Consider the following 27,208-nt stretch of genomic DNA (forward strand, 5'->3'; position numbering starts at 1 on the left):
TGGTGAAGAATAACCAAGAGCTGATCATTCATCTGCCATTTTCTTTATGAGCAAAGTAAAAAGAGATCACTCATCTCTCAAACAGAGACATATTTTCTGAGAAATCAACAGTCATACATTATATTGTTATAGTTATATGTAAATAAATGTCTTAGAATATATATCTATGTTTCTATCTGTATATAGAATTTTGAATACCTCACCACCACTACCCTCCCCCTTGTTTTTTTCTTATCTGAAAAGATTTTGGATAATAGTTCTTAAATCTTAGCAGGTATAAAATTTGCAAGCATCTACAAACATGATTGCTATCAAATAATCAATACTAATTTGTGAATTGACCTACCAGTCCAAAACCAAAAACAATTTCAAGAGAGAAAAAAAGGTGGATGAAACCACAGTGGAAATGAGTGGGGAAAGAAATATCTCCTTGCACAATGAAAATATGTATACATATTCATAACCGTGTGCAAATTTATAAATAAGAGACCTTCAAAATAATAATGAAATAATGAAGTAAATGCAAGTGTTTTGTAAATTAACTCTGCAGAAAAAGATTACATTATTGTATAAACGAGGGCACTTTAGTCCCTTTTTCTTTTTTTCCCCAATTAGAATCTGGGTTGTTCATATCAAGAGATGTTGACAAATTTACAGGCCATTTAGTAATTAGTATTTTAATAGAAAATAAAAAACAATATTAAAAAATTGAAAGTTGATAAATTTGATTTAAATGGATACTGAACTCCAGGCAAACGTGTTGTTTGAATTCAGCCTCATGTACTGCTGCTGCCCAGAAGCATTAAAGTAATAGTGAATGGTCAATATGTGCTTACATATCACACGACAGGCTTAGCGAGAATGTTCCACTCTTAGAACATTATATTATTAAAAATAAATGACAAGGCTTGATCAGCCCCTTCAAAGCCATGAAGACATTTGTAGGAACTGAAACATCCTTATAATAACACCAGGATTTCTAAAATAGAGAGAGGCTAGAGCTCACGTAGCATCTTGCCAAGTAATCAGATAAAAATGATTACACAAATTTCCAATGATAAATTCCTTCTGCATTTGCTGAGTGAGCACATAAGGAAGGAAAGAAGCACATCCTTAGAACCATACTTTTGTCTATAAGACTTTTCTGTGGAAGCTTTATAAGCATTTGTTTCCCCTTCCCTTTAATTCTCTTTCTGAGCAGATCTTGAGAAGCCCTTAACATGGAGAACGTAAACTTAATTCCAGACTTAGCCTGAAGATCCACTTCTTGACAATGAAAAAAGGGAAAAAATCATCCCAAACTTCCTTGTCACTATCCAAGCAAATATCCTATCTATCATACGAATTGTGGTTCCTGGGTAACAGATTAGGCACATCAATAAAATACTGTAATCACAGTTTGAGACAAGTGCCCTGATATGTATAAGGTCAGAGGTTGGCCAAGGTCACCTGGAATCCTAAGCATATTTATCACTGGCCAAGCTTCAAACTGAGTTTTAAATTTTGTCAGACATGAAAAACTGCTACCAGATGGTGTCAAGATAATTCCTCTCTGTGTTAAAAACACACACTTAGGTATAGTCAATCAAATAATTAGTCCAAACACCAGTACACACCTGGCACCATTCCTACTGCAAGTTAGGAGGCACATTATTATCATTTGTGTCTCTTTCCAATTAAGAAAGCCCACACAACTAATACATAGTAGCCAACTACCACAGTTAGCAAATGATGATTTTCTAGAGCTATGGCTGATCCCAAGCCAGTATGAAGACACAGCATGTTATTCCAAACTCTAATCCCGTTTCCTACAGCAAGAGAGAATTAGTTTATATTGTGAGATGGTCAGTGCCTGCTGTATAAAAGAGCTCCTTCCCTAAACTATTACAAATTCCCATATCATGTGGCTAAACTCCATTCTTCAATTAATCTAAAAATGCGATACAAACATTGGGAAGTTCCTCAGATGTGAGAAACCATCTGCAATTGGTTCACAAAGTAAAAAGTAGAAGGCATAAAGCGACTTTGAGAAGGAGGGTATTAAAATGCCCAGATTAGTAAAATAAGCTAGGAAAAAACATTAGGCATTAGAAAGCACAAGAAAGTATGTTATTACTAATTAATTTCTAATATGTTTGCTTTACAATCTTTTAGAAACTATAAATTATTACATTTAATGACACTCGTATTTGTTTAGCTCTAGTTTGTTGTGGCATTTCACTGGGTGAAATAAGGACCTGGGGACCGAGAGTCACAAATCTTCTAGCTGTTAAGACGAAAATCCCATTCTATTTAAAAATGTGGATCTGAGGGGGAACAGATGAATCCTGGCAGTGGTCATTTGGAGAGGTAGAATATTACAAAATGCTGGGGGAAAGTCTTCTGTATGAGTCATTCTGGATACCTAGAATCTCTAATTAGGGTGCCTTCGCCCCACCCAGTCCCGCGCTGCACTGTCAGAGTGACAGCACCATGTAATTTTAATTATCAACCATACTGCTGAGCTAACTTTTCATGCTAGAAAGTGACCACACTATGGGACATCCAGCATTTGGGTTCATTTCCTGGAAAACCATCATTTTGAATAGGGTTATATTTTCCCTACAGCTCGATGGAGCACAATAAAGATTTTATTCTATGCTCCAATAATTATTGGCAACAGAATGATGCCTCCCTCTGTCATCACACAGGAAAGAGCACTGGAGGATGATCCCAGGCATGGGAAGATGGGGTAAAGTAAGGTCACAATTGGCAACAAGAAAACCAGCCAGTCTTTGAACACAAAGATTGTAAACGTCTACTGCTTTTTAAACTTATTATTTTTGGCAGGGTTGCATATGTTCTCTGTGCTCATTCTACGAATCTGGCTGATTATTATTCCAATCACCAGAGGAAGAGAGAGTCACATTAATTTGTAGTAATTAATAGCACTGATGCATTTGACAGCGCATGTTAACAAGCCTCTTTGATTGTTTGGATCTCTAACTGCGGCCCTTCTTGTTTGCATCACCTCCAAGGAATTCATAATATCAAAGCTTAACGGTATCTGATACTTGTCAAAATGCAATTTATAAAAGTTTAATTCTTTTATTGATTTAGTTTGGTTTTGATGCCTGCAGAGTCAGCTCCCTTGACAGAACTTAGCGGATTCAAATGCTTGTCACCAGCTCGGCCTCCTTTTTGCAGGGAACAATTGCCATAGGCCAAGCCAACAGGCATGGTTTAATTGCCATTAATTAAAAGCATAAATCTCTTTTTTCTTCAGTTGCTCTGCTCTTAAAGGGGGCTGCACATATCTCTCTTTTCCTGTGTTTGTCAGAACACCTTCTGGCAAGCAAAGTTAACCCATTCCATCTTTCTAAGTACTTTCTGGGATAATCTTTTGAAGCATTGCTCTTATGATCTGATGTGAAATGCATGCGGTTCGGTGATATTTAACAAACTGGATTTCTTCTTTATTGCAGTATAATGAGGTCAAATGAATCCCTCCATGGGTTGTATACATGCTTAAATGGTTTTTGCATCAAATTCTTTTTGACAGCAAATAAAACAGCAGCCAAACAAAACATCAGCTACTTAAAATTAGAAGGGAGGGAGGACTGGATGAGAATGAGCTTTTAAAACAAAAACACATATATGCTACGTAACATTAGGTGCAAGTAACCTTCCAACAAAATAAATCTGCCTGGTCATTTTCTGATTAGAAGCAATTAGTGAGATTCTTGGGATAAAGGCAAATGCTGAGCTTAACACAGCCCAAATGATTATACAGTAAATATTATTCCAGCTCCGTTTACCTTCTAGAATTATCATTAAATCTATTTCATTTAGAAGGGACCTAGTGATGTTGTGAGCAAGGTAAAAATAATGAGAACTCATCGCTCACTTTGATGGGGGAAGGTAAAGAGAGTGGGTGAAGTGGGTAGGTTCTTTTTATTATTTTTTTACTTGCCCATAATTATCCTATGAAATGATTATCCACCAGGCTTTGCTATTCAATGGCGGTGTCAAAACAATTCGGTTTCCCCTGGCTGCCAAGCGCCTTCTCTTTCCCCCTCAGTCCTGCAAGCCGTTCGGGGAAGTGTCGCTGTAAGCAGATTATTGCTTTAAAGCATTTACACATATTAGTTTTGCTGCATCTGCCAGCTTTAGCAGGATTGCCGAGCCACGGAAGTCCTCCTCGCTTTATTTAAAAGAAAGAAAGAAAAAAAAAGTTAGTTCCGCTCTGTGCTGCTCGGTGAGCTCAGCGCATGAATATGTTATGCATCTGTTTTCACCCGGTCAGGATGGGGAGAGTGATTGATTTTTGGCCCCAGTGCACTTTTTTGCGAAAATCTTTAAGCGAATGCGGTGTTGTTTAATTGGGAGCGTTGGAGCCAGACGTGCTGCTGCGACTGGAATCTCTGGAAATTCGAGCCTGCGGACCGTGTGGCGCTGGGTGGCGGCGGCGGCGGCGGGAGTCCCACCGCCCGGCCCTAACCCGCTAGGTGACCTCCATACACGCGGTCCCGGCCCGCGTGCGTGTGTGCGCGCGCCTGGGTGGTTTTTTTTTTTTTTTTTTTTTTTTTTTTTTTATTGTTGTTGTTGTTTTTTCAACGCCGGGCCGTTGGAAGGGAGGAGGTTCCAATTAAAACCAAAATAAGCTGCTTTAATGGTCTTTTAAATTGACAAGTGAACAATGATTTTAGTATTGGTATCTGTCAAAGGTCCTAGGAAATCCTCCGCTGATAAGGCCCAATGCTTCCAATTAGGAACCGTGCGGATCTGCAGCCAATAATGATTTCTGGGTCCCTGCAGAAATGCTGCAGACACTTATTGCAAATTACTGACAAAAAGCTCTGCTGTATTGATGAGAGGAAGTACAGGCGGCTTTCGGTGTCCCCGTCAGGTATACCTCGTAATGAGAGAGCTTGAAGTTTTGACTTAGCCTTTTTCCTTCCCTCCACCCTTTAAGCAGCGTTTCATTGATGAGTCAAAATCTCGCCTCCCACCAGCTTTAAGCATGTTAGACATTTCTTCCCAGATTTTTTACACGAAGGCCACTAATTTGATGTCAGGCTCCGGCAAAGCGCTCATCAATATTATCTACGAGTGCTGCCGAATACAACTCCAACGCCCGAGGAATCAAAATAAGCAAATCTTTGAAGGTTTTGCAGACACCAAAAGACAGAGACCGGGAGAGAAAGGTGCGAGAACTTTTTAAATATGGAGCCCCCCCCCCCTTTCCCAAGCGACGCTCCGAAGAGCAATTAGGTTGCTTTCTTCTAGTTCTCGTGTCCAGGCGGCGGGGTTTCTCCCCGCAAAGGCGGGAAAGGCGTGGGCCAGGGGAGGAGGCAGGGAAAGACCAGGCCTGAGGGCCCGCGGCGCCCCGGCGCCCCCTGCGGTGACCTGCGGCCCTGCAGGCAGGACGGCGGGGCCACGGCCGCTGGGGACCCGCGCCAGCAGCTCCTGGGGACCCGCGCCAGCAGCTCCTGAGCACCGCCCGGGCGTCCGCGTCGCCTGGGGCCGTGTGAGGAGCCCCGTTAGGTTCCACGGGGCGTATGTATCTCTCTAGATGGATACATATAGGGTGATTCTTAGTGATGCATATACTTATTTAAATCCACGTCTCCTCTCATTGCCTTACATGCTCGTCTCTGACTCCCTCCAAGGCAGGCTAATAAGAAGGTTCATTTTCATTTTTCTTCATGATTGTTTACAGACATCCGACCCAGGCTACCCCCCCCCCTTCTTTCTGGCTACCTGCTAATTACCGTTGTAGTTCTGAATGTGCAGATCTTCGCTGAAAGCTCCTGCCTTGCTCCTGACCTCGGCGCCGATTCGGTTTTCGGCAGCTCCCCTATTTCTGTTTCATTTCAAAAGGGCAAAAGTCTTGGTCGTGAGCATTCGGCCCCGAGTCCACGCCAGGGGCGATGCGTGCCTCAGCTGTTCCATCAAAAGCCACAGGACTAACAGATCCTGACTGCGCTTAGCTTTGTTTCCCTGATACGGTCATATCACATCAACCCCGACGCATGTGAAATTACATCCGCAACTTTAAGCATTTTGTTGCTATCTTCAGTTTGAACACTGTAGTCGATTTGGGACTATATTTTTTGGCAGTCCATAGCACATTTATGTCAGATAATGGCTTATTATTGTTCTCTGATATGGCCGGTTTTATGAGAAAGAATGAGGACCTCTCCCTCCTCCCCCTCGTCCTCCTCCTCCTCCTCTTTCTGTGCACACCCCTCCCTCCCTACCCCTACCGGTGCCTTCCCTCCTACCTCCTCCCCCTGCATTTGAATTTCCAGATAATAGGCTGTGACTTCTGGCTGCACGTTTATGGGTCTTTTCATGTTATCAACTTAGCTCATAGCGTGGAACTAAAGAACACAGACTGCAAGTGACAGGCCAGCCAGTCAGCAAGGCAAGCCTGTCAGTGTCTCTCATCCACTAATGATTTCCCTTTAGTCTATTTTCTGTCTCATTGGCCGTTTCCTTCAAAAACAAAATTGCTCATTTAAATTCTTATGCCTGGGGCATTTTGGTCTTCAAATATTGTTGGAAAGTGAAAGGATTAGGCAAAATATGCTTTTTTAAAATGTTAATATATTTTCTGGTTCACTCTCTCCTCTGAGGCCAATTAGGAAATTTCTGCTGGCTGCATTAATGTCAAACTGACAACCCCAGCTATAATTACACTGTGCTTGAAACCTAACTTTCACTTGTGGGTAGATGGCTGCGTCTGGCAGTGACATTGAATTCACTCTGCCAGCTTTTCATCATTTAATCATTGCTCGCTTTCTTTTCCTCTTTGCTGGCTGATTATTTCACCTTTATTCTTTCTGTTGCAAAATGCAGTGTTGTCTTTCATTATTCACAGTTGCATTTTGCAAGGCTCATTAGTGCCATTGTGTCTTCAATTTGCTGTGCATGAGAATGGATGGTTCCTTCAAGTGCAGCAACCATATGTAAGTTGTTTACCTACTTGATTCGCCACATACATTGGTACTGTTTGACTTAAAAAATGCAGCATCTCTTTTAAATAGACAGGGTTCTTTACATCCCAAACCCTGATGAAGGCAATGTGTGTTTTACACTGTGTAGAAGAAAGCTGCAGGAGGGCTGGCCTCTTCATTTGTGAACCATCAGTTTCCCTGGGAAGACAGATGACGTGCCTCTAGGGGCCGGTGACTTCCTCCTTAGACCAAATTATAAGCTAGGGTGCCCCTCAGCCCCCAGAGCCATCCCTTTATGTTTCTGACCCCTTTGCTCCCTTCTGGGTTGGCTTTCCCGCCTGGGTATGAGGGGATCAGTGTTAATAGGTGCCCTGCTCCCCCCACCCTCCTTTTAAAGTCTTTTTGACCTTTCCTTTCTGGGAAGACATCCTGGGTAGGACTTTAGGGCTGTGAAGAATCACTGTAGGCCTACCAAGTGAACATAACCCGTGTTAGTTCTCCTTCCTTCTTCCTGTTTAAAAAAAAGGAAGATCGGCTTTAGTTCAAGTAAATAGGGAGGCCAACGCCAAGCGCAAAAGAATTAGGCCCCCTTGCTTGAAACTCGACCCAAAACATCCTGTCTTGAGGAGGAAGCTCGGAACTTTGTCTTCAAAAGGCCGCAGGCCAGGAAGAGAGGTCGTTTCAGAAAACAGGGCGCTCCTGCTCGCCTTCGGGTCCCAGGGCCCGCCAAGGGGCTGTGCCGTGCAAGGGGATCGATGAAGTCCTGGCCCTCGAGCTCTTCTGCATTCCTTTCACATGAGAGAACCTGGCAGCATGGGGACATCAGACGCACGCCGGCGCCTTCTGGAACGCGCGGCCTGGGTGCAAACAGCTTGAGTCCGCCATTCTGGACTCGATTCCTCTGACTCTCCCTGCAAAGCCTAAGAGGCCAGGGCTGCCCAGGGGCCTGAGCCGGAGTCACCCGTCTGGTTCCCGATAGGAAGCGCGTCAAGACCCGGGCGCTGGAGGAAAGCTCACAAGGGCAGCGCCCGGAGCTGGGCGTGGTCCCGTGGCCGCCCTTTGGTCTCCAGGAGGTGAAGACACCAGCCTGGATCCGAGGCCCGCAGCACTCTCTGAAGGATGGCGGGTTTGGCGGGGGCGCAGAGTACGTCTTACTGGCCGCCCCCATCAACCTGCAGCCTTTCCCTGTCTCTGAGTCGCGGGGCAGAGGCCGCGCTCCCAGCGCCTTCCTGTCCGGCCCCCCGCCTGTCATCTGCTGCCTTAGGAGGGGCCCCGGGCCCCGAGGGTTGCGGGAATCAACGTCCTGCCCGCGAGGTCTGACCCGAGCAGCGAAAGAGCAGGAGGGAGAACCTCTGGAGGAGGCGCAGGCAGCCATGCGAAGGGCGGGGAGGAAAACCATATTTATTGGATTGGCATTTCTCTTAACGGAGCTCTTTCCTAATGATATTTACTTAACTGTACTTGACAGCAGTTACGAACACGTCTCCGGTACACAGAATCTATACTCCTCGCGCCTGCAACTCCCTGTCAGCTCCTAAGCCAATCGCAGTAATAACCGCTGGATCATTTTAAATGTGGCTAAACCGACGTTGGACAAAATCAATCTGCCATATGCTGCCTTTGAAGGAAATCACTTGCACAGTTTGACGAATTGCTTGCAGTCCCTCCAGCAATCCATAACTCGCTCTCTTTCTTCTTTTCTTCCCTCTCTCTCTCTTCGCTCTCCCGGTTTCTCTGAGCCGTTCCCCCTTCTGTTTTACCCTTTCTCGCCGACTCCAGGTAATCCGAAATGGCAATGACCCTTCTCATCCTCTGATTACCTCTCTGAAGCATGAACTTGGGATAAAATCACACATCAGAAAATTCGCCGTAATTATTTTGCGATGCTATCAGCACCGATCAATCACGAGCGCGGCCCAGTGCTGGAATGCCCGGCGCAGCCCCGGCCGCGGACCCGCGTCCCGCCTGACTGACAGTTTTGGTAATTAAGTGATTGTATAGACCTCTCCGACTGTTCTAACAACCTTGTCAGGGCCTGTCTGTGGACAGAACAAGCTGAAATCAATGTGCTTCCTGCTCTCTGAGCAGTTCTGATCGTGTACTCAGACTGATCGGGGAGGGGGAATCTGACAAAAAGGAAAACAGCAGCTCTAAACGATCGGGTATGGGGGGAGGGGGTTAGAAAGTTTACTTCTTTGTGGGCAAAGGAAAGGACGAGAAGCTAGGACGCGGTACTCGTAACAAGCAGAGGCGGGCTGCTGGCTGGGGTGGGAGCAAGAGACCCGGTGCCTGTCACACCTAGGAGCCCGGCCCGGTGGGCAGTACCTCGCCTCCCCCGGGGGTGGGGGTGGGGGTGGGGTCGGGGCCTTGCGGGACTGCAGCTGAGGGGCCTGGCCGCGGACAGCAGCGTCCCCTCACGCCAAAGCCACCATTCGGCGATACAATGCATTTTCGCCCGGATTAGAGGCAGAGGCTGGTGGCTCAGTGTAAATGTCACGCGGCAGTTTTTAATAAAGGAATGTTCCGATTGTTAAACTGCGCAGTACAAGGTGAGTTCTGTGCCGCTCCCCACCCAATCCGGCTTCAACCTCCCCCACCCCGGGTCCGGAACACACATCACACCTCGGCGCGCGTTACAAATATATTACATATTTAGAGTGATCTGGCCGCAGCACCCGCGGGAGGGGCACTGCCTCGGAGCGTAACAGCCAGCTCACCTAGGGCTGTAGGACGCCGGGCCGACCGCTGGCACCAGCCACAGGAAAAACACCCAGACCGGAGCTGGTCTGCGGATGCTTCTTTTCCACTCCCACCCTCGAATCTCGGAAAGGAAATCCCATTGAAAAGGGGGTCCTAAAAGCCCCGCGCTAAGAGGCGGGACCTCCAGTTCTCGGCCAAGGGGCTCCAGTTAAGAATATTTTAATTCTTTGACAACGGCCCTCCCAAATCTTAAAAACCAATTGAAGGCACACACACAAAAGGGGGAAGGGTAACCAAATCAATCCGCCGAGTTCAAAGCGCCAGGGCGCCGGAGGAGGCTTCCAGGGTGCTGGGAGCAGGGCCAAGTGCTCAGCGGAGGGTCTCATCGACCGCGTAGAGACCGCGGACCTCACCCGGCAGATACCTAGCCGTGTGTGTGTGTTAGGGGGTGTCACACCCCAGTCCATCCCACTGCCTGTCTCCTCTTCCTGTCAGCCAAGAGCCTCCCATCCTTAGAGAGAAAAATGTGCGTGTGGGCACATTACGTACCATTAGGGAGACACTACAGTTTTAATGTGGCCTAATTAGTGCCGCTAACCGAGCAAATATTATTATATTGAATAATGATAATATGATGAAAATATTAATGCTTTTGAACTTTGCACGTGGGAGCCGTTCTTTGGGTTCTCCCGGGCCCCCCCAGCATGCTCGGACCCCCCAGCAGATGCGGTCTGCTGCACCTCCGGGAAGGCGAGACCACAAGCTAGCTCTGGACATACCTGTGTCATCGCAGACACGTGAACCACACCCTGGGCAACGCCACATATCACCCACCACGCAACCCCTCCTTCCAATGGCGTCCTCTTTTTCTGTAAAAACCAAACTATAAAGGGGTCTGCTGGGGTCCCTCTTTACTGCGCTTTACTGCACACCCCAGGAATGTGGCTATGTGCGCGTTGGATGTGTTCTGCCTTAACAAGGGCCCACTTAATTAGCATTTAAATTCACAGTCCCCTCTCCTTGCCAAATACGTCTCCCTTGAGAATTTGGTGAAAAGCAGGCAATTAGGAAATGCAGAAGGCTCCTCAAAATAAAGATTCGAAATCTTAATTCTCTTAGCTAGTTTGGATGACCAAAGGCAGAGAGAAACGTCACTGGGCTGGGTGGGAGCACGTAGAGCGGGCGTTGGTTTGCCCGCGTCTCGGACGTTCAGGACACCCGTCCCCTCTTCCCTCCGCGCACCCATGCCGTTCTCATGGAGCCCCAGGAGACAGAGCCGAGGAGGCTGGCTACCCTATCCTGAAGGCGGACCAGCTCTTTCTTGCTGGGCTGGACCTGAGCCAGGGCCTAAAAAGAATTTTCAAAGTGAGGCTATCGCTTTGTCTCGGGAAGTGGAAATGCGTGGCCGGGCCGGAGAGCTCCCCCTCTTGGGCTGAATTGCTCCCCCACCCCACTCCCCACATCTCCGCCTGCCTGCAGCCCTTAGTTCGCATCCCCGCTCGTTACGCGGCGCTCATTCGAGAAGCAAAGTCCATGTTAGCTGATCCGGTTGTTCCCCGACAGAACCTCTCCTGTGCCGGGTGCGTCTGGATTAGAAATCGTCTCCTAGACTCGCGTCCAGTTCATCAGGGCAAGGGCGGGCGGTTCCGCAAGGGCGAACCCCGGTGCTGTTGGAGGATTTTGTAGACCCCTGAGAGGCTGCCAGAGCTGAAAGAGACGGCCCCCCAGACCCCGCACTGGGTCTGAGAACCCAACCCCGCCCGCACCGGAGGCAGGAGCCGGGGCGGGGAGCTTTCAATTTGTTCCAGTGATGGCTCTAACTTAATAAGGCGATTGATTAGCGCTCAAAGTGCCGTTTTAATTAGACGCTTGTTAATTAACATCGCAAATGAATTTCCCCTTCCCTGATTGGCATCTTCCAGCTCTCTGAGGCTTTCGTTTCTCCCCCGCCTGGGCCCCTCCACTCCCTCTTAACCTCAGGAGTGGATAGAAAACTCAACTCTGTTCCTGAGCCTTAGAGGCTTCAGAGTTCTCGTTAAAGCAGGAGGTGGCGATGTCACACGGGGGCCCTTTCGTTTCTCCAGGGGCCAGTCTTCAGGGGACAATGATTCAGTTGAGGGAGGGTGAAATAAAATCTCTCCCCATGTTCCCCTTAGACTCTTCTCTAACTGCTTCCACTGTGTGGTCTTCTCTATCTTCACCCCTGACTCGAAAGGAGACGTCTTTCTCCCTTCAAATTCGTAACTCTAGAAAGAAGAAAGGAAGCGGGAGTATGGGTGGGGCAGAGCAGTTACAGTCTTGGTTTGAGGGGGCTGGACCATTTCTTGGGATCAAACTAAACCTGCCGTAAAATTCTGCTGCTGAGGTCTGTAGACATGTGCAGGCAGTTCCTGCTTCCACCAAGGAACTCCAACAGTATTTTGTACCTTCCTGCAACACTCAGGAGAGGTCCCTGGAGCCAATACACCCCCACGGATTGCAGCCCAGCCCCACAGTCAGGAAGTTAAAAGTTTGGACGACAGTGTCGACATTTTTGCGCCATTAGTCCTCCTAGCTACCAAATAAATCCCTCCACACATCCCTCTACTTGGGACACACCCCGTTTCTTTCTTGACTGAACACACACTTCATTTCCTTCAAGAAGCCTTTCTGTTAACCCTACTCCTCCCAAGGTAGGACCCCCACTCTCTTCTGCATCTCCACTGTAGCAGATTCATGTTGACCTGGTGGCATTTATGACAATTCCCGCCATGTTCTAGCTCTTGTTAACTCTCTGAGGAGGGGTAATGTCCCATTCTCAAGCACCTGGCACAGAATGCACATTCAGTAATGTTTATTGCCTGAGCGATTGAACAAAACGAGTGAGGGAAGGTAAAAATATATTTTAAAAAAGGCTACTGTATGGTATCTATCACCAGAAACAATTGCCAGTTCTGCCTTGTTGACTTGTCAAATTCTTGCTTCACATTTTGTAAAGAACTTCTACATAGAACATCTTATTTGGTCACCACAATCACCCCATTCTAGGCAAGGATTTTCCCCTTCAATAGAGAAGGAAGTTTGTGATGGAAAAGGTTAAGTGCCTTGTTCAGGAACATTGGAAAGTGGCAAGATGAGACTAAAACTCCCTCTTCCAGAGTTCATTTCTTTATATCTCTACTTGCCTTCCTGCTAATTGCTCAGGCGCAACATACTTCCAAATCCCAAGGGAGAGCCACTTTCATAAGTCACTTCTCAACTGCTGATCTTTAAAGTTGTTGTGAAACTTATAGCTCTCACAAATTTTATTATGATACCAGAACGATCTCTCAAAACCTTTACTCCCCTAGGACAATTAGTAATTATATAGACTATCATTTTAACCTGCTGTTCTGTTTAAAAGTTTTCAGTTAACCTTATTTTTTTTCTTCCACTTTACCTTTCTCCCTCTGTTCCCAATCTTCACCCTCCGGTTTCAGACCCGTCCAGGTACTCAATTTCAATATATTCATGTCTTTCTCTTTATTACATTATTTTTTCTAAGCAAATATACATCAAGTCCTTAAGCAGTTGGAAATATATTGATAGGCTGAGGGGAAAAAAGAAAGAAAACGTCCAACGTTTCTGTCGCTTTAAAATGGCGAGAGGTCACACCACCGTCAGGGAGTCAGCTTTAGAAGGGGGAAAGCTCATTTGCGTATCTTGCATCTTTTATTGAAAGAAACAATAGCTGGCTCTCATGGTTCGGGGCTCTTGGCGCCGCCCAGTGGACTGAAGCGCCTTTGCACCTCACTCCCGACAGTTGTCATTGTCATCATGTGGACCGTTAGAAACGTTCAAATTAAATATAGGAAGAAACCCTGTTCTAAATTCATTCTAAATTTTAGATGCGTCTCTTTAAAGATCAGCTCCGTTTTTTTAAAACCTGATTCCGGTTTAAACATACCCCCCAATTATGGTTGTAAAAGTGGGAGTCGGAGAGTATATTGAGGAACACAATTTGTTAAAATACATGAGTGTCTGAAACTTTCTCTGTGGTGGGGAGGGAGCATCCTTGGTAATCACAATTGATGTGTCTTTCATAGCTGGGAAAGAAAACTTGTTCTCTATTGTCCATGGTTGGCAAATAACTGCTTTCTATGCAAGAATTATAAATTTCCCCAAAATTAGAGAATTTTCTTTCTTCTTTCATCTTTCTCTTTTTTAAAGAAAACAAGACCCAAAAGTGGAAGATCATTTTCAAACTTATAGTCCCTCAGTTTAGGGACTATATTTATTTGTATTTTAAATCCAGTAGGGGAAAATCTGAGATTAAATCCAGTCACTACATCTCCTTTCCTATACGTACATGGGAATTGAAAATGTGATTAATCTGCACCGTGTTCTATTTCTGAATTTTGATTTTTTAGAATGAAAAGTTAATTATGTTTGCTCTGCCAGAAAGTGCACAACTTCTTGGCCATATATACATATGTATATATGTATATATATACATATATACATATGTATATATGTATATATATACATACATATATATATATATATATATATATATATATATATATATATATATATATGATCAGGGAAAGAAATGGCAAAATGGCAAAAGAGAAATGTGTCTGGAGAAGAAAGAATTGTGGAAAGTTAAGAAACAAAACCCCAGCTCTGAAGAATTTTTCATTAAATTTCTGATGTAGTCTTTGAGTCCCTGTTTTGGATCTTCAGGCCACTATGAGCATTTCCTCTCTGGTAGAGACCCAACGACAGAAGCCTTGATAAAAGTCAAGGTCCTATTTTACCCTCACAGTTGTTGCTTCCAAAAGCTGATCTAACATCCCACCCGAAGAAATCTTCTATGATCTTAACCTTTTCTTAAGAAAACACGACCTGAGACATTCACAAGGTGGAATCTACTGGACTTCTGTTTTTTTGCTTTAGAGTTTTCATAAAACGAACACTTCCCTTCGCCTAACACTTCCACCTTCCTCTCTCCCTTCCTTTTTAGATTTCATTTTTTCTTAGGATCATATTTCGGTCTCCCCTGGTAATGTTGTGAATTATTCCAAGCAAAAAATTCTGTCCAACCGCCCAACACAAGGTGTGGGATCAGCCTTTTGAGGTCTTGAGTCATTTTAGGCGTCGGAGCAAAACAAAACAGGCTTAAATGAATTATTTATCAAGGTCGAGAATAATTGATTTGTGCAGTGGCGTCAGTTCTGGGTCTTAAATTTGTTTTCCCTCCTCCGCACTTCCCACCCAGAATAGTCAGCGAGGGAAGTGAGGGTTGGAGCCCCAGGTTTGGGAGGAAACGCCCCTCCTTTGGGAAGTTGGTGGGTGATGTCAGAATGAGAAGAGCCTTAATTGATATGTGAAGGGAGAAGAACGTGTAGCGTCCGCCTCTAGTCTCGGGCAGCCCCAGCGCCCTTCCCACAGAAGCCAAGTGTAGGAGGGGCGCTGGGTGCCAAGGCCGCGAGGCTGTGCAGCACCTGGCCTTATTGGCGGGACATTGCGGCCTTCGATAAGATAGTTGCCCTTCTAAGCCCCGGGCCCACAGTTCTAAAATCCCCGCCACTGGGAAGGCCGAGGCCCTGCCATCCGGCTCCCAGAAGGGTCTGCGAGGCCAGCGCGCAGTTCCCGCTCCAAAGGCGGCTGATCCAACCAGTTCTGGGCATCACCCGGACCTTCTGCGGATTCCGGCCCAGACGGACTCGACCCCCGCCGGCGGCCCCACCTGGTGCTCCGGGGGGTCTCCCTGCACCCCCCCAGGCCGGCCTCTGCCTGCGGCTCGCACCGTGTCCCCGCCTCGGCTCACCAACCCCGGCTCCTCCGCCAAACTACACTCGCCTTCCAAGAAAAGCCAGAGAAGGCCGGATTGTACACCACCTCTCCTCGGTCTTGCCTTTCTCCGCTGTTCTCAGAAGCAGACCCGGGGAAAAAAAAACGCACGAAGAAGATAAGAAACAACTCAACACACCCTCGAAACAGAGCGGGCCTTTTCTGCGTTAAACACATCTAATTCCCCTGGAAAAGGCAGGGAGGATGAGTCTCCCACCTACCCCGTTCCGGACCCAGGGCTGGCACAGATCCAGTTCCGACAGAAAGGCAATATCTAGTCCCAGGAGGTCATTTGCCTCCCTCACACACCCCTCTTTTCAAAAGAAAAAAAAGATTGTTCCCCAGAATGTGACCTTCAGAACCGCACCTAAACCTCAGATTTCGGCCCAGCCCTTGGAGACTTTAAAGGCCGTTTTCTACCCGCATTCTGTACTTAGTCACGGAAGGCGTGCCAGCCACTCAGATTCGTAGGGTTCTTCAAATGGTAATTTGGAGTAAAATGTAACTCAAAGAACTTTGAATCATTCATTAGCACCTTATAATTACTCTGCTAATTATGTTGACACGGCACTTCATCAGGAGTAATACGCCGTCTTGTCACTGGCACTTCCCATTACTCTGACATTCAACAAGAGACAGGTGGGAGACGTCCTAGAGAAAATGATGCACGTTGATCCCCTGCGACGAGGCGTCACAGGGATACCACGCTCCAGGTCCCCCAGTGGCTCCACAGTGACTATTTCCTTTCCAAATAAGTGGCCGGAAAGAGGGCGCAAAGGAGGGAGGGAAGGAGGGAGGGAGGGAGGAAGGGAGAGAGAGAGAGACAGAGAGATTGAAAGCTGGCTGGTGGCGAGACAGAATACGCACTGCGGGCCAACACCCAAGTCCCCGAGCCCCAAGCCAGCACGACGCCGCAGGGGACCGCGGCTGCCCTCGCCACTACCGAACGCCTCGGGGTTTTATTTCCCCCGCTCGGGAGAAATGTCTGTCCCGGCATTTCTTCCAGCACGGGCTCTGACTGGTGACTAGCCGGGTTTTGAGCAGCAGGCCCCTTCCCCCCCTCCTCCCGAGAGTGCCGGACGAGGCGGACCCCGCTCCACCGCCCTTCAGGGACACGACTCCTGGCTGGGCCGGAGCGCAGAAGCCCGGGCTCTTTGGGGACAGAGACAGCAGCCCTCCGAGCCCGCCCGCGCACCCGGAGCTCCGGCTGCTGGAGTTACACACTGTCCGGTGGGTTCCTTCAGGGATCCCCTTGCTCTGCTTTCAGTGTACGCCGACTATTCAAGCGCACGTTTGGGGATGCTAGGAGGCGGCCGCGCTGGAGTCTAAAGGTAAGCCAGCCGGACTGCTTCTCCCTTCTCGTCCTTGTCCCCTTCCCTCTTCCGATTTCTTAATAAAACGGGCCAATCGTTACTATTCTCTCTCTTTTTCCCCTTTGGGTTGCCTTCTCTAGTCTCCCTCTGCTCTCTGCCCCTCTCTCCTGCTGCCCTCCCGCGTGCCTGTGGACACCGGGACCACTGCAGGGCTAGGTGCTCGGCTTTGAGCTCCAGGCAAAGGGAGGTGCGGGTTCTCAAAAGAGCAGCCGGCGGGAGCCGCGCTCGCGGACCGACTCGCGAGCCGCGAGCCCATTGGCTCCTGGCACGTCTGCGTCGTTCGCTCTGGCGGGCGCGGCCAATGGGGACGCGGGGCCGGGCGCGCGGCCTCGGCTGCAGGGGCGCGGGCCCGACGCGGCGCCGGGAGCGGCGGCAGTGGCCGTGACGTCACGGGAGGGGGTCGGCGCCGCCCGCCGGCTGCCGGATTACAAGCGAACGCGCCGGGCTGCGGCCGGAGTCGCGCGGCTCCACTGCTCCGCCGCCTCCTCCGCCTGCGCCTGCTCCTTTGCCTCCCTGTCCTCTTCCTCCTCCTCCTCCTCCTAGTGTTGCTGCGACCACTGCGGCGGTGTCTGCTCCACAACTTTCCAAGAAAGTTCAGAAACTCGGCTCCGGGGCAGCCGAGGCACGCGCCGCAGCCACCTCGGGGAGCCGGCGGGGAGCTCCGAGGGTGCGCAGCCGCCTGGGCTTCCCGGTCGCTGCACCTGCCGCGTCCGCTGCCGCCGCTGCCGCCTGGTGCCAGGCTGTGGGCAGACCCGGGTGGCGGCGGCACAGGCAGTAGCGGGGGCTTTGGGGTCACCTCCCGCCGCCTGCGCCTTCGCCGGGGTCCCCTGCGCCGCCCCCGCCGCCCCACGTGCGCGGCCGTTCCTGCAGCTCAGGCTCCGTGCTTCCTCGACAATTTTTGTAACTCCCCCCCTTGGGTTCCCTTCTCCCCACCCCTGCTTTTTGCAATAGGAAAAAAAAAAAAGTGTCGAAACTGCCCACTGATCGCTACCCCCCAATTATCCTTCCTTCCCCCTCCGCCCCACTTTTTGTTTTACGCGGCGACAACGTTGTCTAGTATTTATTTTGTTTTACGACCGATAGCTTCCTTTGCTTGGTCCCGGCGGCTGCTGAGCGGCGGAGTGGCGTGGACCTCATGTAGAAATGACAACAATGGAAGGGGCCAGCGGGTCGAGTTTTGGAATAGACACGATTTTGTCCAGTGCTAGTTCGGGCAGCCCCGGCATGATGAATGGAGATTTCCGCCCGCTGGGCGAGGCGAGGACCGCGGATTTTAGGAGTCAGGCCACCCCGTCTCCCTGTTCGGAGATTGATACCGTAGGAACGGCGCCTTCGTCTCCCATCTCGGTCACGATGGAGGCCCCGGAGCCGCACCTGGTAGCAGACGGACCCCAGCATCACCACCACCTCCACCACGGCCAGCAGCCGCCGCCGCCGCCGGCCGCGGCCCCCACGCAAAGTTTGCAGCCTTCGCCCCCGCAGCAGCTGCCGCCGCCACCGCCGCAGCAGCCGCCCGCCCAGCAGCTGGGCTCCGCCGCCTCGGCCCCCAGGACTTCCACCTCTTCTTTTTTAATTAAGGACATCCTGGGCGACAGCAAACCTCTGGCTGCGTGTGCGCCCTACAGCACCAGCGTCTCCTCCCCGCACCACACCCCGAAGCAGGAGAGCAACGCGGCACACGAGAGCTTCAGGCCAAAGCTGGAGCAGGAGGACAGCAAAACCAAACTCGACAAGCGGGAAGATTCCCAGGGCGACATCAAATGCCACGGTGAGTCGCGCCGCCTCAGCTCCCTCAGCGGCCTGGCTTTTCCTGCCGGCTCCACCTTCCCTTCGGCCTTCCGCGAACCTCTGATGGGCGTTATTCCCGGAGCTTCGAAGGCGCTCGTGCCACAGTCACAACCAGCAAGAGGGAGGGAGGCCTGCCCGGGCGATTTGGGGACTCGTCTGAAGTTCTGTTTATTGTTAACGTTTCTACCTCTCCAGCCTCACCTCCATCCACTTCCTTTCTTTGTTTTTCTTAATTTTAATTTATCAGGAAGGGGGCCGTGGCGGAGGGGATCTAACGGGAAATACTTTCGCTGATAAAAGCGAAGGACTTGAGATTTTTCGAGCCGAACCTTGGGAGTGGGAATGGGGGAGGTGGGAGAAAGAAACAGGATTAGCTAGCTTGGTGTCTTGAGGTGTGATCACAACGTGATGTTTATTCTGTAATGCAAATTATTTCATCCATCCCTGCCCCCCCCCACACCGTATTTTCTAAACACCGTCATAGAAATTATCAGATTTAATGAAGGAAAACTTGGAAGAAAAAAATTTACAAGTTGATTAACAGAGAAACTATTTTTAATTAGACCATGATTAATATAGGGCAACCCACAAGGTAAAAATTTATAATCAGTTTTTCATTATTTTTAAAACACCCTTCTTACCCCAGTGGCCCCAGTTGACTATCTGCATTTTAGTAAGATTTTTGGCTCCTAGCAATATTTGGAATTTAACACCTATGAAAGCAAAATTTTATGGAATTGAATTTATCTATTTTTGTCAACTCGTTAAGATGGCAATTGAAATTGCCCTTCAACTCCCTTTTTTCATTTTTTCCTGACAATTTCATAAGTGTTCTGGTCTTTATAGGAAAAGAGTTTTTAACAAACCACGAGAGTTCTTTTTTTCCTTTACTAATGAGTTTATCATCATCACCATCATCATCATCATCATCATCATCATCATCATTATTAATCTTTGCCATCTCTGGGAAAGATGTGTGCTGACTGTCTGGAAGGTAGGATATTAGCTCCTCATTTTACTATTATAGCATTAGCATAATAGTGCCCAAAACAGATGTACAGTCTGGTCTGGCGATTTTTTGTGCACCAACCTCCCCAGTGGGTCAATTAGAGAGATTATTGTTCTTCCTGCAGGGAAGATCAAGGAGCACAGCAAAAACGGGTACAAACAGAGAGGGATTGACATATCGATTTCCCAGCATTTCAGTAAAAAACCAAAGTTGACAAATAGAATCCGGAAATCTCCGGGCTGTCACCTGAATGGGCTCAGTGATTTTTGAGCTCAGCTCGGTGTCTGGGAGACATATTTTTTCTGAAGCTTAAAAAGACCTGGTGCAAGCAGCTGCAGAGGGCTTGATTCTAACATTTCCCACGTGCACCTGAAAACGGAAAAAATATGCCTGTAACTTTTGAGTAAACAGAAAAAGTAAAATGAAAAAGGTGCCTGCTCCTCCTCAAAAAAAAAAAGAAAAAAAAAAGACCTTTTGAAAAGTACCAAATCAGAAAAAAGAAGTCTTGGTGAAAACAATAAAGGAAAGAGACAGACTCTCTCCTCCCAGTCAAAGAAACAATAACAAAAAGACCTTTTATTGTAAAGTTTTTTTTTTCTTTTTAACTTTCAAAGATGGTGAGATCAGATCCCCTTTTAGAACCCTTCCAGGAGCTCTGCACAAGCCTCCACACACTCCCAGCCAGAAATTGGTCCTCTTCCTTGGTACTGGCTAAGGTCCAAGTATGTGTATGAGGAGGGTGGCAAAGTATAGTCCTCAGAAACCAGAGGCTGGCTTGGGAATTTGGAAGTGTGTGCCTGGAGGACACTCCACCCTTCCCTATTCCAGGCTACTTTACTAAGCCATGTCTGGCTTTCTATCATAGGAACAAAGGAGGAAGGAGACCGGGAGATTACGAGTAGCCGAGAGAGTCCCCCTGTGAGAGCCAAAAAGCCTCGCAAAGCCAGGACGGCCTTCTCTGACCACCAACTCAATCAACTGGAACGTAGCTTTGAGCGGCAGAAGTACCTGAGTGTGCAGGACCGCATGGACCTGGCAGCTGCGCTCAACCTCACAGACACCCAGGTCAAGACCTGGTACCAGAACCGCAGGTAAGGGAGTTTGTGTTGGGGAGCAAATGTGTCTGGCCATCCCAGTCACGACCACAGCACCAATCTTTTTCCCGCCTGGCTTTGGGAGACTCCAGGGACTTGGAGGGCCCAGAGTGGGCACTTGGGGCCTTTTAAGCTGGAGCAGGGATTAGCCTCAAGGTGAGAACGGTCCTATGCGCAGCTGGAGTTTAGGGAATTTTGCATTTCTAAATGTCTTCACATGTACTCCCTTCCCTCTCAAACCTGAGTGGCTGGAATTCCCCCACTTTACCCCCAAATCAATCAAGCCACACCTTCTCAAATTGAGACATTTGTGCAGTTGACACTCAGGTCCATAGAGCCTGCTCCGCACACCCTTTGGGGCTGCCCCAGGCTGGTTCCAAATGTCTATAGCTGGCCACACAGCCTTGCCATTTCCGTCCCAGAAGAGCTGCCACACCGCCCCAGCTAAATGTCCTTGCCGTGGCCTGTGAGGCGGCCAGGGAGTTGGGGTAGGTAGCCGCAGGTAGGAGAATCTGGCAACTGGCCAGGAGTCCGGACTGGGCGTCTGTCCCCTGTACTGGCTGCCTCAGAGTCCACCAGGAACCACTTCTTCCCATGAAAAGAAATTAGGAAAGAGGCTGGCAGCTCACAGGCCCCTGAACTGTAGGGCGAACCGGAGCAACCTGAGGCTGAGGTTATGCTGTTTTCAAGCCTGCTGGTTGTCTCCCTTGTCTCAATTTTCTCTCCCCCTCCTTTTCTCTCGTTTGTGTTCTAATCGTTCATAAATGCGGTTGGAAATGCCCATCCAGTTGTCATCTTTACCATAATTTTCTGTCTCATTACATACGGTTTCAGCCACCCTAATTCTGTCGGAAAACATTAGTGTCATTTGTAGCCAATTTAAAATGGGCGACATGTTTATTAATTTGGCTGGAGCTGCTGGGTATGGACAGCCCACCGGCCCTGAGTTCCTTCGTGAGGCATTTGAGCAAAGGGCTGCTCGCCTCATCTTCTTAGCAGGGATGCGGTGGGGGAGGGAGGAGACAGAGGAAAGCTGATCACAGATTTTAATTGTTATTCTCTCCCAGAGGAGAAAATATCTTGAAATGCATTTTTCCCCTCCCAGAATGGCCCCGAGGTACTGTCCCTTTGGGAGAGCCCTCCCTCAAACGAATTCCGTTTCCAAACCTGGTTGCTTTCCTCGTCCTAAGCCCCCTGCCTGCTGTAAGATCCTGTCAGGCTGATGAGAGAGATGTGTCTCCACAGCCCTGGGGACCCCAGGGTCCAAGGCCCAGGAGTCTCTGTGTCCCTTTGTTTACCGTTTCTTCTCACTCAGCCTGGAGGATAGGGGGAGGGGCAGAGAGCAGACACTTTGGGATTGTTGGGGAGCCACTTACTCGGGTTAGGGAATTAGAGGAGGAAGGAAAAGACCGCCTATAGAAAGCATGGTCCAAGTTGGCCTTCAGGAAAGTTTTAGGAAGTAGTTAAACTATAAGCGGGGCAACAGCAGAGCAGAGGATCAGGAAAAGGCAGCAAAGCTTGTAGAATTTCATTTAGGAATGTCTCAGACATTGAAGGTGTAATTTACGAAGTGGACTTGGATTCCCGGTCCGTCATTCTCTGAGCAAGAGGGTGGGGCGGGGGACCAGAAGATGTAGTTCATTGCTGGTTCTCAGAGCTCTCTCAGGCCCGGTCCCCCAGAACCAGACGGCGGGAGAGGGCGAGAGAAGGGGCCTTGGGGTCTGGATCGTGCCCACAGCTGCCGGGCGCTGCATGCCCGCCCTTTTCCAGGACCAAGTGGAAGCGGCAGACCGCGGTGGGCCTGGAACTGCTGGCCGAAGCGGGGAACTACTCGGCACTGCAGAGAATGTTTCCGTCGCCTTATTTCTACCACCCAAGCCTGTTGGGCAGCATGGACAGCACTACCGCCGCGGCGGCTGCAGCCGCCATGTACAGCAGCATGTACCGGACTCCTCCCGCACCCCATCCCCAGCTGCAGCGGCCCCTGGTGCCCCGTGTGCTCATCCACGGTCTGGGGCCCGGGGGACAGCCGGCCATCAATCCCTTGTCCAACCCCCTTCCAGGCACCCCGCACCCCCGGTGAAGAACGAACAAGGGCGCTGCAGTCCCTCCCCCGTCCCCTCCCCTACCCGGCCTTCGGCCCCTCCTCTCCCCGTATCAGGCCTACAGGCCTCCCTCGCAGCCTACCGGGAAGCGGAGAAGTGAGAGGAAGACACTCACCAGTGGGCGGGGGCCCCCAAAGAGGAGCCAGCCCTCTGTTCTCCATCTCCCCACCCCCAGAGACAGGGCTGGAAAGCTCCCCTACAGCAGTGTGACTGGCGAAAATGCTGACCCCACACAAAGTGCGACCAGTAAGTGAAAACATCAACAAAAACAAAACCTGAAGTTCTTTTTAAAAATGACTTTAGGGACAAGCAGGAGGGAGGGTGGGGGGGAGGGGTAAGAAGGGAAGAAAGAAGGGCACAGAGAGGAAACTGCCCAGGCTGAGAACTGTAGGTGGACGGACAGCCTCAAATTCCGAGGCAGAGGGCGTTGCTGTGGACATTCCGTCTGCCCCAGAGAAAAGAGGAGGCTAACTGAGAACTTTGCACTGATTTCTCATGACCTTTTTTCTTTTGGAAAAGTGGCATGCTCCATAATATGAAACAAAAATGTACATTTGAAAGACTGAGTGATAAGTGATATATCATATTTATTATATGTTGTCCAAAAAGAGTCACTTATATACGTTAGTAAAACATGATTTTTCTTTTTCATGTCTTTTTGATTCAGTAAAATAAATGCTTAGACAAAAATATAGATTTTTTTGTGATTGAAAATTACAAAAATAAAGTTTATCTTTTTTTAACAAGTGATGAAATCCAAGGGAGCTGATTTCACTAAAGCAGAATGTACTATGGTGAAATGCCAGAGTTGGTTTAGAAAACAAGTCCTTCTCGGAATATTAGGAATTTATCAAATCTGTTAAGACGTTGGGTTGACTTGTGTAAAAACAGCTCCATTTTTCATCCTGGTCTCTTCCAAGCCGTTATTTGATGTGTGTGGATTCCTTTCTTTGTAAGCGGATGATTTCAGAGCAGCCGACGAGGCTCCGGGAGAAAATCTGCTTGTAGGCTGTTGGTGCTGGCTAATTGAGCGGGCAACTTCCCCTGCTGCCCGGGCCTGCCTGGCAGCCCCAGCTGAACGGGGTCTGCCCGTCCCTCCTCCTCCTCCTAGGGCTCCTTCCGGGGCTGCGAGGGTCCCGGAGCACCGGGCTGGCGGGCGGACGCTCCGCGGGCCTCGCAGCTGTTCGGCAGCCCGCGGCCGGGCGCCCGGGCGGCGGGACAGCCTGCGAGCGGGACACGGCAGGGCGCGCAATTAGGGCGCCCCGGGGACTCGGAGAGGCCGGGCTCACAAGCCCTCTTCCCGGCTTTGATCCTTGCCTGCTCATTCCCCGGAGGGCATCCAGCCCCCTGCCCGGCGCTGATCCTCTGGTCCTAGGGAGTTTGCTGGGCTGGGATGCCTGGAGCGGACATACAACTCTGGCCAAGACAAGCGTGCCAAGCTTTTTATCCGAATCTCTGGATGGGTGGGGACCACAGAATGAAAGAACCTGCCCTGAGGGTGGAGGAGGCCCCACGCCTGCTGTAAGTGTGTGAGTGAATGGGTGTGTAAATACTCGTAGTACCTCAGCCAGGGCCCGATTTCTGCTCAGGCATGCCCCCCACCACCCCACTCAGCGCTCGGGACTATATGTGGGAACAACTGAATGGGGGTGGGGTAGTTCTGAGGCTGCTCTCACGTTCTCTAGCCCCTAGGTCACTTCCCCAGGAGCCAGAGAGTCAGGTCCTGCATCTGGGTATCCTCATATCTCTGTCCTCTCCCCTGCTCTAATACAGTGTCAAAGAGGTAGGGCACAGTTGAAACACATCCAGACCCACCCTCCAACTTTCTCTGATGTTTGAACCTTATTAGAGTTAAAAGTATTTTTTACAATGGGGAGTGCTGTGGGAAGTGTGTGTTGGGGAGGAGTGGGAAAGAAGGGAAGAAAGAAGGAAAATCCGAGAGGACATTGCCTGGGGCGCCTTGCTCAGTCCTTTGCTAATTAGGAAGTGGTTTGCAGATTTTTATCCAGTTTATCAATTTGCTTTAAAAATGGTCTTGGTCTTTGATTCTCACAAAAGGCTCTGGTCTGGCCCTTCTCCTTCCCACTCCAGCTAGGGCAAACTCAGGCAACTGGGCTGGGCTGGAAATTGGGAGCCACTAGTGGGAATGCTTAATGCCAGGGCACTCAGCAGACAATCCTTGTTCCATCTTAGCTGCTGCTGGGTTTTATAGTCAAGTTTAAATAGTTCGAAAGTGGTCTGCGTGGGCCTAAAAACGCACTTTCCAAGGCGTGGGAGTACTACAACTTCTGTCTGCACTGGCCCCAGGGTTGGTCAGCATCAGCACAAGTGGGAACTGGGAAATCACTGGAGTTCACACATCTCAAGTTCCTTACAAAGAATGACATCAGGTCCAGTTGGGAAAAACACATAAACAAACCTACAAACACAAACAAGGCCATTGCACCCATTTGCTCCCAATAGCCCTCCAGCCGCTCACCAGCCACTGTGCTGAGGGGCCTGCCTGCTGCCCCTTCACTCTCAAGGCTGAACTTGGACTCCACAGATGGATAATGCAGGGGGGAGCACCATGTCTACAGCGACCACGGTTTCTTAATTAACCTCATTCCATTGCTGCTAGCAATTATTCTATATCCACCAGAGTCTTCCCAAATTTGCTTTTCTTCATGTTTTCTCCCCCCCCCCAAACCATGCTGATGAAAGTGTCGATTTCCCATCTAAATTTGTTTTGATTACTTCCTGTTGCATTCAAGTTAGCTGTTGGATTTTGGGGGGCGGCTGTTGTTCCAGGAAGAAAGCTGAGGCCTGGATTCCGTCTTTTCATTCTGATGCAGTACTGCGAAGGACACCTCAGCAGGTGCCCCTCTATTCAAATATCCCCAAACTAATGCTTACGAGTCTAATGCAAACCCAGTCCTTTCCCTTAAAAAGGGTCCTTTTGTCCTTCTGTGCCTGCCCAACAAAGTTGGAGGGTTGACTAGGAGGTGATGAACGCAACCTTAGATTTTCTGGGAAGTAAGCAACAAGATTGCAAGCAAAGGTCTCTTCTCACGGGAGATCCAGAGTTAGTTGTGAAGACCCGGAGGAAAGCTGTCCCTGGGAGTTGTGCTCCTTTTCTTTTCCCGTCTTTAACTGATGTCTGAAGGGTACTCCACAGCTAGACTCCGTTTGATTAATTTTGGGACTGGCAAAACAGGGACTTTCTGTGGCAATCTTTTTTTTTTTTTTGCTACAGAAACACAGGAACAGAAACTTCTTTTAGAGAGATATTTAAACACCCACAAAGTCCTGTTAGATCTGCCCATCCCAAGATCAGCTCTGGGATTCCCCTCAAACCTAGCACATATCTGTAGTGAGTGTGAAATAAGTTAACTCTCTAGCTAGCAACCAGCCGGTTTAGCTCAAGCCAGTGACTTTCAATGACTTGCAAAGTAATGATTGCTTCTTGCCTCCACACCTCCAGCAAATATACCTACCACCTTGTAACAGTACATTTTTGCTCCACCCCTTAAAATGAAAGCCCACATGATGGCAAATTAGACAGCTGATTTCCTGTGTTGCAAATAAAAATAAAATCGCTTACCCTCAAAACAAGACTTCCCTCCTCCCCACTCCTTGCCGTCTGACTCCAGCCTCGGCAGCCCTTCCCCAGGAGTCTGCCGAATCCCACCTCCCCTCTTTAAACAGGCAGTTTGTGAGTAGTTTGTTTTGTTATATTTTTAACTTTCTAAAAATATTTGGAGAAGCTCTCTCCCCAGGGCTAGGGAAACTTTAGTTCCTGTTAAGTAAGCCACGTGGTGGTTACAAAAACATACAGGAAGAGAGCTGCCTGGTTTTCTAAAAAGCCAGGCACAGCTTCACAGGCATGGCTTGAAGTCAACATGCTTGGAAAGAGACTGACTTTTTACTAGTGGTGAGAATGGTCAGGAGCTGGGCCGAGCCTCCGGGGGGGGAACTGAGGTGTCCTCCATAGCTCTGAATCTTTGGTGAGGGGAAGCTGGCTTGCCTTGCGCCTTGCTGTTGACTAGAGAGTTGTGGGCGGAAGGGTGAGTGCGGGCTTCTCCAGGGTTTACCCTGTGGGCCCTGGGACAGTGCCTCCAGGCTCCTGGAGTGTCCCATTAGGTCTTTGTCCAGTCCCACTTCCTTGGCCGGTTCCAGTCTTTCTCTCTACCATTTGCCCCTTTTTCCTGGAGTTGGGGTGTGTGGCCAGGACCCAGTGCCCCTCCCTTCTGACTTCTGCCAAGCTGAACGCCCCCAGGGCTCAGTAGGGGTAAGTGTGTAGGGTCGGGGTGTGTACTTTCAGAGAAAGGGAGGTGTCACCGGCCTTTTGCATTGGAAATCAGGTCAGCTGTCTCAGGGCGATAAGATGTCCCAGAAGGGACTT

General features: G+C 49.1%; 1 protein-coding gene across 2 annotated transcripts; it reads left to right on the forward strand.

Annotated features, from left to right (window-relative positions):
* The first annotated feature begins 16,252 nt into the window (after positions 1 to 16,252).
* BARHL2 (BarH like homeobox 2) lies at positions 16,253 to 23,571 on the forward strand. Of its 2 annotated transcripts, XM_081055521.1 has the most exons (4): positions 16,253 to 16,786; positions 17,912 to 18,596; positions 20,491 to 20,716; positions 22,490 to 23,571. In XM_081055521.1, exons 2-4 carry the CDS (start codon positions 17,972 to 17,974, stop codon positions 22,800 to 22,802), a joined length of 1,164 nt encoding a protein of 387 aa, XP_080911647.1. In that variant the 5' UTR covers positions 16,253 to 16,786; positions 17,912 to 17,971; the 3' UTR covers positions 22,803 to 23,571. The 2 variants fall into 2 exon arrangements, with proteins under 2 accessions (XP_080911647.1, XP_080911646.1); XM_081055520.1 differs by lacking the exon at positions 16,253 to 16,786 and having other exon boundaries at positions 17,262 to 18,596.
* The last annotated feature ends 3,637 nt before the right edge of the window (positions 23,572 to 27,208 follow it).

The sequence above is a fragment of the Rhinolophus hipposideros genome (assembly GCF_964194185.1).
Source record: "Rhinolophus hipposideros genome assembly, chromosome: 8".
Lineage (NCBI taxonomy): Eukaryota > Metazoa > Chordata > Mammalia > Chiroptera > Rhinolophidae > Rhinolophus > Rhinolophus hipposideros.

What these genes read in the sequence shown, in the direction of transcription:
- BARHL2 (XM_081055521.1), top strand. Translation starts at nt 17,972, where the DNA reads ATGACAACAATGGAAGGGGCCAGCGGGTCGAGTTTTGGAATAGACACG. An exon ending in GGGCGACATCAAATGCCACG is followed by an intron (nt 18,597 to 20,490) that starts GTGAGTCGCGCC and finishes TTTCTATCATAG; the next exon opens with GAACAAAGGAGGAAGGAGAC. An exon ending in ACCTGGTACCAGAACCGCAG is followed by an intron (nt 20,717 to 22,489) that starts GTAAGGGAGTTT and finishes GCCCTTTTCCAG; the next exon opens with GACCAAGTGGAAGCGGCAGA.